We start from the raw sequence: 12270 nt of genomic DNA on the forward strand, positions 1-12270 counted from the left end.
TCCCGGGGATGGCCGACGTGCATAAAAGCCGTAGCGGCAGCTGCCGTACTAGTAGAAGAAGCACGGAAATTAACCTTTGGGGGAAGAATGACGGTGTATACCCCGCACTCCGTTAGCGCCCTCTTAGCCCAAAAAGCTCAGAGCTGATTGACGGACTCTCGCATACTGAAATACGAAACCATTCTGATGGTCGGGGATGATTTAAGCTTTGAAAAGAACAATAGTTGTAACCCGGCACAGTTCTTATACGGGGAATCAACAGGGGAGGAAACCGAGCATAACTGCGTGGAGCTAACAGACCTTCAGACAAAAAGTAGGGAAGATCTACAAGAAGTTCCCCTAATTGAAGGCGAGGAACTATATATCGACGGCTCCTCCAGATGCATCAATGGGGTACGACACAGTGGATATGCTATTATAAACGGGAGGACTAGGGAGACGGTGGAGTCCGGCCGGCTCCCGGGTAATTGGTCAGCCCAGTCTTGTGAACTATATGCCTTGCAGAGGGGACTGCAACTGTTAAGAAACAAAATAGGCACTATATACACCGATTCTAAGTATGCCTATGGAGTGGTACACACCTTCGGAAAGAACGGGGGTTGATAACAGCCAGGGGAAGGGAATTAGCTCACGAACAAATGATAAGCATGACTCTGGAAGCCCTAACATTACCTCAAGAAATTGCAGTGGTTCACGTTCCAGGACATCAACGAGGAACAGCCCCGGAAGCAATAGGAAACCGGCTCGCAGATGAAGAAGCCAAGCGGGCAGCAATGGAAAAAAACGGTCCGACTTCTAACCCTGATACCAATAAGGGAAGGGCTTAACAAACTACCAGTCTTCACCCAAGTAGAAATAGACGCTATGAGCCAGCTGGGAGCCCGACAAACATCAGAAGGCGAGTGGAAGACCCCCGACAGACGGCAAGTACTGAATAAGGAAGTAACTCGTCATATACTGCAACAACTACACCAACAAAGCCATTGGGGAGTGCAAGCTATGTGCGACACTATCCTAAGGGACTATGTTTGTAAAGGGATATTCACACTAGCTCAACAGGAGGTGTGGGGCTGTTACACCTGCCAAAAGGTAAACAAGAAAATGATGCGTGCCACCCATAAAGGGGGACAAACACTAGCCGTCCGACCGTTCCATCGGATCCAAATAGACTTTACGGAACTACCACAAGTTCAGAGATGGAAGTACCTGTTAGTAATTGTGGATCACTTCACTCGGTGGGTGGAAGCATTCCCAACCACTAAAGCGGACGCCCCTACAGTGGCACGGATCCTATTAGAAAATATAGTCCCGAGATATGGAATAATGGGGTCTATTGATTCAGATAGGGGAACACACTTTGCCTCAAAAACACACCAGCTAATCTGTGACGCCTTAGGAATCCAGTGGAAGCTGCACACCCCCTGGCACCCTCAGAGCTCAGGAAGAGATGAGAGGATGAACAGTACTTTGAAGACGCAATTGACAAAACTAATGATGGAAACCAAGCTACCCTGGACCAAGTGTCTACCCCTGGCCCTACTAAGAATCCGCACGGCTCCTCGAAAAGATATAGGAGTATCCCCTTATGAAATATTGTTTGGCCTTCCATATTGGAACAAGGTGGAGGGCTATCCTTCCCTGCAAGGGGGAGATGTCTTTGTAAGGGACTATTTACAGGCACGGTCTCGTTCTTTTGCAGAATTGCGCAGGAAGGGGTTACTCGCACAAACCCCACCTCTGGACTTCGCACTCCACCGAACTCAGCCCGGTGACTGGGTCCTGATTAAGACTTGGAAGCCAGAGAAGTTACAGCCGCAGTGGGAAGGCCCATTCCAGGTGCTACTGACCACCGAAGCCGCAGTAAGGACAAAAGAAAAAGGGTGGACCCACGCCGCGAGAATCAAGGGACCCGTAAAGCCCGAAGAAGGTGCAGAATGGACTTGCGTCCAGGGAGAAGACCCGATGGTGCTAAAGCTCAAAAGACGGACAGAATGAACTTTGGGACTGTAATGTATATACTGCTATTTATCAGAACCGCTTGGCATTAGATTATTTGCTTGCGGCTGAAGGAGGAGTATGTGGAAAGTTTAATCTAACCAACTGCTGCTTAAAGATAGATGACAACGGAAAGGTGGTCCAAAAAATATCAGATAAAATAAGGAAACTGGCCCACGTGCCGGTACAGACCTGGAAGCCGCTGGGGTATTGGGACTGGCTGGACGGATGGTTGAAAGGAGGCTGGTGGCGAACCGCTTTAGGGGTTATAGGAGGGGGATTGATGGTCCTCCTTCTGCTACCATGTCTAATCCCCTGCTTGCGGGAGCTAGTAGCTCGGGTGGCAAGACAAGTCATGCAACCAGGGGCCCCAGCTGATCCTGTTCAGGTACTCCTACAAAGGGAAATAGAGCTAGAGGAAGAAGCCTATGTAAACCCGTGGCAAAAGCCCAACTGATAGCACATTCTAAAAAGAAAAAGGGTGGATTGAGAGAAATGATTAAATTAAAGACGGTTCTTAAGTCCATTTAGAATGTGCTGACACAGAAAGAACGTGCAAAGCAACTTGCAGGGCACCGTATAAACCAATTTGCAAAATCAGGATGAAACAATAGCTTGCTGATTAAAGAAGCGATACGGGTAACGGGAAGACATGCTTAACGGTTGAACAATAACGGTGTTAATGCGCTGAGGCTGATAAGTGGGCCAAAGGGTAATCACATTTGTAATTTTGTAATGAGATTAAGGAAGAATGTCTGCACCTCACATGGGTGCAACTCACAAAGTCGTAAACAAGTAGGGTATAAAAAACTGTGCAAAGTGTAATTCGGCACTCAATCTAGCAGGAGCTGGTTGGGTCCGACTCTGCAGACTCGAAAAATAAAGTTTACCGTTCTGCAAATTGCTGAGACTCAGTGTGTTTCTGACAGGATCATTATAAATTGTGAGCTGGTATCTGGACCAGTTGAAGTAGGGGTGCGATCAGAATTCCCGAGAACTGACTTGGACGTTCTTCTTGGTAACAATTTAGCCGGTGGTAAGGTTTGGTCAGCAATGAAGCTGACGAGCCAGCCTGTAAGTGTTAAGGACCCGCCCCTCTATCCCGCATGCATGACCACTCGCAGCATGTCGAGAAAGGCAGCTGAGAACGAGACCTGTTTAATTCAGGCCAGTGTCGATTTGGCCGAGACGTTTTTACCGACCCTGTACCAAGAGGGTTTAGAGGGTGGTAAAATGGAGAATAGGAAAGTGAAAGAGAGTAAGGGAAAGGAGGTAGACCTGCCCTTAGCCAGGAGGAAATTTATAAGAGGCACAAAGTAAAGATGAGAAACAGATAAAGCTGTTAAAAGGTCCAGAGTTGGACATGGATGATCTGTCTGGTTTGGCAGAACTGTTTGAAGAAGTTGAAAATTCTAAAGGTGTTCCCGATAATGAAATGAGGGCAGACCTGGATGAAAAGGATGCCATTACCTTGAAGAAGTCTGCTGGGTTGGCAGATGAGGTTATTTCAGCCCGCGGGGTTGAGTTTACTCCAGAAGGGAGTTGCCCAGAGAGTAGCTGGGAGGATCAGGGGAATTTAGAATTTGAAAAGGGTACAGGTATTGAAAGCTTGGAAGAGGCAGATGTCCCATTTGAGTGTGTTCAAGATGTGGATGCACGTGGTACTGAACCTAGTAATGGAGATCAGAAACAGTCTGAGGTATTTGATTCAGTTGAAAAGGAATGCAGTCCTTGTGGGTCAGATGGACTTGGTTCAGTGAAGAAAGGATTAACCTTGGTAATAGTGGGAAGTGAGAATTCCCAGTTGTTTGTGTTCGAAGGTGTGTTAAAAATTAGTGAGGAGATAAGAGATGGTGAGGTGAATATTATTATTGGCGGAAAAGGGAAAAGTGTAGTTCCTAACTTGAACGAAGAAAATTTAAAGTCTGGATTGATGACAGAAGCAGCAACCAGGCTGAAGTAACACGGTGCCTGCAAATCAATTACAGGTTGATTTGGAATGTAAAGGTGCCCCACACGCTATTGTTATTCAAGAGTGTGCTGTGAAAAGGCAGAACTTGAAATGCTGTTCGAACAAAGAGTTTAAACTGAAAACTTATAGCCTTAAGGGTCCTGAAGAGAAAACTAGCAACTTGCTTAAAATTAAAGAATTGGGTGGAAATTCGGAAAATGGTCTAAGTTTGGAACACATTGTTGATAAAATAACTCCAATGGAAGGAGCAGGTGAAAGCCTATTTCGCCAGGGTGCACAAGCTCACCACGTGGGAGTTAACTGGAAAAGGGACGAGGGTTGACGGGATGCCGTTTTAAATAGCAGGATCCAGTTTTAAGAGATTTCGACAAAGCATGTGAATAATAAAGACAACCCCATGGACGAATTCAGTTTAAAAGTAACATAAAGATTAGTATTTGCATGAACTTTTGTAATATACACGTAAGCTAAGATCACAACTCTTTAGTTTTTGTTTGCTGAAGAAAAGGAATAAAAATAGGTAGTTATTAAATTGGAGTCTGATGCTACAAGAATTTATTAAGGAACAAGATGTCAAGATATTAAAGGAAGTGACAATGTAATCGTTAACTGTTTAAATGCTGAATTGAATGTATAACTGTATTACTCTGTAGTGAAAAAAACTCTTTGGTATTGTGTTAGATTCTGAACTCCTGTAAGACTGTATTAATTCATTTTTACCGATGGTAAAAAAGCTTTGAAGGAAGGGGGTGTTACGAATATGCCACAACTCTGAGGGGCTGAAGGGTACAAGGGTACAGGCCCCCTCCTTTTTGAGAATCGCAACATCGCTATTAATTCGGGTCTGGGACCCAGGAAATGAGAGAGAATCCTCAAGGTTTTGGAATGTGTCCTGGCCTCAGCAGGACAAAGCCCCGGATAACGGCCAATGTCTCTTGGAGACGGAATTGTGTATTGAGTACTGTACTATTCATTGAAGCCCATCAGGGAATGACCAGAGTGGGCTAGTTGAGGGATTGCATCATCCCAACCTGATTGACATCTGAAACCCCATGAGTAAGGATAAAAGAGGGTCTGGGAAACAACCCCTTTAGATGCACCAGGAGAAACGCTAGAAATCCCGTGACAGCGTTTAATAGCGACAGCCGGTGGGGGCTCGTGTGCGTCCTTTTCCCTTGCCTGGGAATTGGCGGGCTCACCACGGAAGAACAGCTTTAGCTAAAGGAGAGGCCACAAGTGACAGGCCACACCAACGGAACTCTTGAAGGTTCAAAATCATAAAAAGGAAAAGCCAGCAAGTTTCTAAAAATCTCTCTCTTGACTCCAAACAAAGGCTGCAGCCTGCATGAACTGAGTGACTTTTATATTTCCATCGGACAATACATTATCCCCTAGACAACGATAGAGCTATTTCTTATTGATTATTATTATACCCGCAGTTTTAGATTTAGTATTGACGACGTATAGTATCTGTATGTTTGCATTGATATTATTTTTGTGTATTTTTACCAATAAATTCTGTAAAAAATAGTACCATCAGACTTCAATGGACCTCTCTATCTTTGCTGGTAAGTCACCCAGATACGGGGTTCGAAACAAAGGAAAGTGCAGAAATTGCTGGGGTCCTGGCAGAGATATTTAAATTATCATTAGTGACAGAAGAGGTACCTGAGGATAGCCAATGTTGATCCACTTTTTAAAAAAAGCTCTAAAAATAAGCCGGGGAATTAAAGGCTGTTGAGACTGATGTCTGTAGTGGGAAAATTGTTGGAAGCTTGTCTAAGGGACTGGATAGATAAGTATTTGGATAAACATAGCCTAATTAGATGGTCAGCATGACTTTGTGCACGGGAGGTTTTGTCTAACCAATCTTACAGAGCTTTTTAGGAGAAGTTACCAGGAAAGTCGATGAAGGCAAGGCAGTTGACTGTGCTGACAAGGACTTTTGCAAGGCATCTGACAGGGTCCCCTATGGGAGTTTGGTCAAAAAGGTTCAGTCGCTCAGAATTGAAGATGAGGTAGTAAACTGGATGAGACATTGACTTTGTGGGAGAAGTCACAGAATGGTTGTCTCTCAGACTGGAGGTTTGTGACTAATGGAGAGCTGCAGGGATTGGTGCTGGGTCCATTGTTTGGTCAACAATATCAACCTGGATGATAACGGGGTTAAATGGATTAGCTAACAGAAAAATATGTGAATAATATAAAAGGAATCAATACTGCTAGTCTTGTCTGAACCTGTCCTCAGTTGAACAATCTGTCAGCATTCAAATGCATGAAGCTATAAATGCATTCAATCACACTGAAAATAACAGAATCAAAAAATTCTTCATTTTCATAATGACCCAAGCTTTAAAGAATTTAAACATTTTTTGTTTCTAGATGAGGGAGAACAGCGGTTAGGTTTCTACTTGTATGAAACAATGGTCTGTACACCCTGTTGTTGCTGATGTGCATCCAAATCTCACTCTAACTTCACATGGAATTACTTTTTCATTCCTAAGACAACTTTAAGTCATACCCAGACTTCTTGAAGAGTATTGGATCACCAGTCTTGAATGTCACAGATCTAGCCCTTAGTAGGCTATGAATATTCAGCTTCTGGTTTAGTTAAGTCCAAGAAGTTCTCAAAGACACATACTCATCTGCATGGGTCTTGATGAAGTCTGTGACAATTGCAGCATGGTCATTCAGGTTCAAGGATGAATTCCAGAATATTGTTCAGCCCATCAATACAAAGTGGACCTGTAAGTGTTCTTCTGCCTTCCTTACCACACCTTCAGTCACTACCACTTATGCTATGGTCCTCAATGTCTATCTGCACAATGGGATTAGTACAGCCAGGAGATTGACCATTCTGAAGTGCAGGTGTTGGATAGCACTGTAAGCATTCTGAATAGTCTTGCAATAGGGGTCAAATGTGTTGCTTCCTCTGCTTCCAGCTGATATGTTGGCCACAGACTTCTTCAAAATGGCCTGGTTGAAGTCTACTGCAATGATTGGAAAAATATCAGAGTGCTTTGTTTCACAGTTGCTGATAACGACCGTCAGCCATTCCACTGCCATATAATGTACACTACAACCTGGATGATGGCTGAAAATTCCTTAGCAGATAAAATACATGACGCAACCCCCGCAAGATGTCCAGGTCTGGGAAGCAGGACTGTGATAAACTCTCTGTCCCACAGTGAATGAAGCAAATGCACACATCACTGTCCAGTCCATTTGATGGAAGGTGTAGCCCTCATATCACAGTGCTGTGTCCGGATAGCAGTGGGTGAGTCAGGTCTTAAGTACATAGCAGTCTGGATATCTTTCTGGTACTGAATTATTTGAGGTCTTCAATCTTATTTTCCAGATATAGCACATTAGCTAAGAGGATAGTAGGATAATAGTGAATAGGTGCAACAGAGTGCATTTTTACTTTTGTGTCATGTCAGCCGTTCTTTCTTAAAGCAAATCTACCTGGATGGTCTGCAGTCTGGAATCTGTAAACTTTGTGTATTAATAGATTTTTAAATGTCTTAAAATAATGTTGCATACTGATGTTCTATGGCTGTCACTGTAGCCTTCAGTTGGAGCTCCTAAATGGAAATATCTATAATTCCCTTGGATCTGCACATAAAGAATCACCTCTCCAGCAGTATCTTAGTCAGAACTATGGAATAGGTAACTTAGAAATAGAAACTTAAAGCTGCTCACCCTCCAGATCCATTGATGTCAATAGGGGTTAGCTCGATTCCATTCATCCTGTAATCCACAACCAGCTCCTTTGTTTTTGTGACATTGAGAGAGAAGTTGTTTCTTGATACCATTGTGTCAGACAGTTTTACTTCTTCCCTGTAGGCCAGCTTCTTGTTAGTTAAGATTAGGGCAATTGTTGGCAAATTTAACCCCAGCATTTCAGAGCTGTGGGCGGTGACACAGTCATAGGTGTACAGGGACCCACAGCCCTGAGAGGCTCCTATTTTGAGTGTCAGAGGGCTGGAGGTGGGGGAGCCAACTCTCACCACATGTCAGTGATCTGAGTCCAGGATCCAGCTGCACAAGGCAGGATCAAGGCCAAGGCGTCCTGTTGATTTTGGATGTAATTATGGTGTTAAATGCTTAACTGTAATCCACGAACAGTATTAACATAAACGTCATTATTCTCCAGATGCCTATGGTATGTAGGGCAGTGGCTATTGCATCATCTATCAATAGCTTGTGTTGGTGGGCAAATTGTAGGGGGTCCAGTTTGGGTGGTAACAAGCTGCAGATGTAATCCTTGACCAGCCTCTCAAAGCACTTACTTATCATTGAAGTGAGTGCGACAGGACACCAGTTATGCTCCAATGTTACTTGGTCTTTTTAGGTACAGGGAAAATAGTGGATAATTGGAAGCAGGAAGGCATTCTACACTGGGAGAGGGAGAGATTAAAAATGTATGTAAACACATTTACCAGTTGTGCTGTACACAACCTGAATACTCACCCTGGGATGCCGTCCTGTCCTGCAGCCCTGCGACTGTTCACTTGTTGGAAGCATCTGCATACCTCAGTCTCATGAGATGACCAGATTGCAGGATGTAGTGGTGGTTTTGCTCAGAGGCTCAGAGTTAGTAACAATGAACTGAGCATAATAACGACTAAGCTCATTTGGGAGAGGGGCTGCAATGTTGGTGGCACATTTGGCTTTGAAGTCTGCAATGGTATACAACCCTTACTACGTCATGTGTGCTATTCACTGTGAACCTTGACTCAATCTTGTCCCCGTATTGTTGTTTCGTAGCCTTGACAGCTTTGTGCAGATCGTAAATGCTTTTCTTGAGCTCCTGCTGATTGTGACAGCATAAGCTCTGTGTCGCGCAGTAAGTGCTGCTCGCATGGAATTATTGATCTAGGGTTTCTGGTATGGGAAAACCATGAGCAACTTCTGGGGACATCACTGTTGATGCATTTTTGGATGAAGCAAGTGACTCCATCAGTGAAATCAAAGACATCCTCATCACAGAAGACCTTCCAGTCAACGTCCCTGAAGCAGTCCTGTAGCATGGAGACTGATTAATCAGACCAACAGTGGATGTTTTACCTATGGTTGCCTCTTGTTTCAGCTTGTCTGTACATCAGCAAAAGCAGGATCAAAGAGCAATTTGATTTTCCAAAACCTGGGCGAGGGAGAGCTTTGTAAGTGTTGCAAAAGTGAATGCAACAGTGGTCATGTGTCTTATCTCCATGAGTGCTCAACTGGATGTGCTAACAAAACTTCAGAGAGACTTTCGTCAGTGATGATCGATTAAAGACACAGATGATGATGAAGGCAGCCTCTGAGTGTGGAGACTCCAGCGTATCGATGGTCTTGTGCAATTCCATGAGAGACAGGTCAGTAACCTGCCGCAGAATGTACACCGCTGTGATGATAATGACCATGAACTCCATAGACGGCCAGTAGGACCTGAACAGCAACACCATGCATTCCAAATCTGGGGAACAAAAGAATTTCAGGGCATGCATATTCTGATGGTTGATTCATTGTTGACCATGAAGCATACCCCTTCTCATTTACTCTTCCCAGACAGATCCACTTCTGTCTGCCCAGAACACAGAGAACCCAGAAGGCTCAATTGCATGGTCCAGTATCTCCTGTGTCAGCCAGGTTTCCATGAAGTACAAATGTTACATTCCTTTGTCTCCTGTTCTTAGGAGATTCTGGCTCTCAGTTCACACAGCTATATGTCTGGGGACTGAACATTAGCCAGGTGTACTCTAGACAGCCATGGCTGATTACACGCTGTCTCAGCCTTACCAGGACGCTGGCTCTTCTCCCTCACTTCTACTAAGGTAGTGGTAGTGTAAGAGATGGGCCTCCAACAGATCGTGCAAGCAGGGGATCCCAATGTAAGAAAGGCGGTGCAAAGTGGGCAAATGCCATCTTTCAACGTTCAGAAGGGTAAGTCTATTGTTTCTGATCTGACTGTGAGCTACTTGGACATAAAATGCTGATTGTAGAAATTAGTAGTATACTATAGATCTGGAACAGAGCTTGCAACATGGCAGCCGTATGCGGCACCATCTTGAAGGTCTAATCGAGATTATAATAAACCACAGGAACAGATACCATTAACAGGGAACTACCACTCCTGCTAATAAAGCCTGCCCGTAATTTGCCATATAAACCGCAACCTTCCATATTTCCAAGACAGGTCTATCATGAACTAAAATAAGGCTGAAGCACAGGTACATACACTTTACCATGTTTTAAGTTTAACTGCTCTGTTCATGAAACTAGTACACAATATTTAAAAAGTGAAATTCATGAATGGAATTAAATGATTATAAAATAGCAAACTTCATTTAATTGAAGAAAGAGTTTAACAATAAAAGGTACACACTAAGTATCAGAGGCTGGATTAATAGTGCAACCTGAAATGTATCAACAGGTCCACCAAATGGCCCACAAGTATTAAAAAATTCTCTTCACACTAAGAAGATAAAAGTAACTAAGACTTCACTGCACACGATAATCAGTCTCAGAACATCCCAAATAATATTTAATAAATATTAAACAAATGTAATGGATTGTAATGATGACAATTTACTGTGTTAGTTTTACATTATTAAAATTCATATTTAATCATTCAATTGAGAATTGCAATATTACACAACAACACCACCCTTTTAGAAAAACAATAATTTGGGAATGGGAAAGTCAACAAGAGAATCTCATGTATAGGAAAATTATTATAACAGTTCTAAATGTCAAATTCATTTATCTACTAGATTTCTCAAAACATTTTGATTTGATTTTACAAGAAATGGTGACTTAAATGGAATTTGAACAAAATCCAAAACCTTTTTTTTCCAGATGAATTTTTCCACTCTATCTAACAAAATATGCGCAGAGAAAATAAAATGTATAGCATAAAAAAATTGGCTACATGTCTTCTTACTCCTTAATTTCATCTTTCATTAAAATAAGACAACAGAAGATTCAATTTTAAAATGCATTAAATTTCTCCAATTTATATTACTGTACTAACAGGGACTGTGAATAAAAATATACATTTTCAAAGAAATTTCACCTACCTATAAAAGACTTTAAATTACTGTTTTTGTCTAATTTTATTATGAAAAGACCAGACAACACATTTTTTTCCAACTGAATGAAGTGTACAGTAATGGCGCATGTAAAACTGCATGAACAGTTACATCCTTTAAAATTGCCATCTGCATAAATTGTCTTAGCAAGGAAAAAACGATCTAGTACATGTTTGGAGGATGTAAGCTTATGAGCTAAATCTTCCATCATCAGATGCTTGATTCCGCTCTGGAAGACTTTTCAGTTATGTTTTTATAATGGACATTTCTTTTGGGATAAGGTTCTTGAGGACTTAAAGGAAATCTCTCCTACATGGGACAATCACTTAACAAGTAAAATTACCTTTATGCTTTGCTTTGTATTCCTCTTTAGATTACCATTAATCAACTGGATTGTTACTTTACCAAATATATTTGTAAAGTCATGTTGTGAAGGTCACTGAAAACAACTTAGGCCCTAGCTAAAATAAGTGTAATGTTAATATGAAAAGCAAATGAACGTGTAAAAATAAAGAGGTATAACTTTATTTTTTGAAAAGCAAACAAAGGAAAAAGGTAACAGGTTACAATAAGTGCTGTCTGCTTTTCTTGTACAGTCTACTTTCTTCTCAAAATGGAAATGTTAGCTCACTGTAGATTCTCCCTGGAGGACATGTGGACTATTCCATGCCCAGCCAGGGAAAATAACTCCCCTTCCCTCCCTGATTAGCCTCTGCAGAGGTCTATCCAAGCCACTCAGGATGACAAAGCAGTTTCCTTCAGTGTTTGCTGTGCCTGTGAACGTTGTTGCATTAACTTCTGATTTTCCAAATCTCTAAAGTGTTTCTCGACCTAAAAGAAAAGAAGAGAGAAACAAAACTGAGCAAAACACTATCATGTTTTTCTAATTTAACAATCAGATCTAGTAAAAGTCTTTTTAGATTTCTGTTCGAAAAAGCTGATGAATTATGTGTTGTTCAGAAAAGTTCAGCAAATATGGAGTAAAATATGGATTAGGTTATTTAAGGAAAGCAGACAGAACTGTTGTAAAGTTTAAAAAGTAACACAACTACCAGTGGAATATTGGCCTTTATATGAAGGGTCTGCATATATAAATAAGATGTTAAGTTTTAGCTCAAAGATGCTTCACACATTTTTATTTTGTGTTCACTTTTAGATAACATTAAAGCAGTAGGAAACTATTTCAACTTCAAATCTACTCCATCATTCAAAAATAGTAAGTGCTTT

The 12270-nt window shown here is 42.0% G+C and overlaps 2 protein-coding genes across 4 annotated transcripts in view; one reads left to right on the forward strand and one right to left on the reverse strand.

Moving 5' to 3' along the window:
- The first annotated feature begins 592 nt into the window (after window positions 1-592).
- LOC132386007 (uncharacterized) overlaps window positions 593-12270 on the forward strand; it is a 258441-nt gene continuing 246763 nt past the window's right edge. Inside the window, exon 1 of the mRNA XM_059958257.1 lies at window positions 593-1927. Coding sequence (XP_059814240.1) covers window positions 751-1927 — 1177 coding nt within the window. The 5' untranslated portion in view covers window positions 593-750. The remainder of the gene's footprint in view (window positions 1928-12270) is intronic.
- The window catches only part of LOC132386005 (protein LSM12 homolog A-like), a 174274-nt gene continuing 172338 nt past the window's right edge, over window positions 10335-12270 (reverse strand). For all 3 annotated transcript variants that reach the window (XM_059958255.1, XM_059958252.1, XM_059958253.1), the window contains one exon: window positions 10335-11874. In XM_059958255.1, the coding sequence (XP_059814238.1) occupies window positions 11779-11874 (96 nt within the window). In that variant the 3' untranslated portion in view covers window positions 10335-11778. The remainder of the gene's footprint in view (window positions 11875-12270) is intronic.

This window comes from Hypanus sabinus (genome assembly GCF_030144855.1).
Source record: "Hypanus sabinus isolate sHypSab1 chromosome Y unlocalized genomic scaffold, sHypSab1.hap1 SUPER_Y_unloc_10, whole genome shotgun sequence".
Taxonomy (NCBI): domain Eukaryota; kingdom Metazoa; phylum Chordata; class Chondrichthyes; order Myliobatiformes; family Dasyatidae; genus Hypanus; species Hypanus sabinus.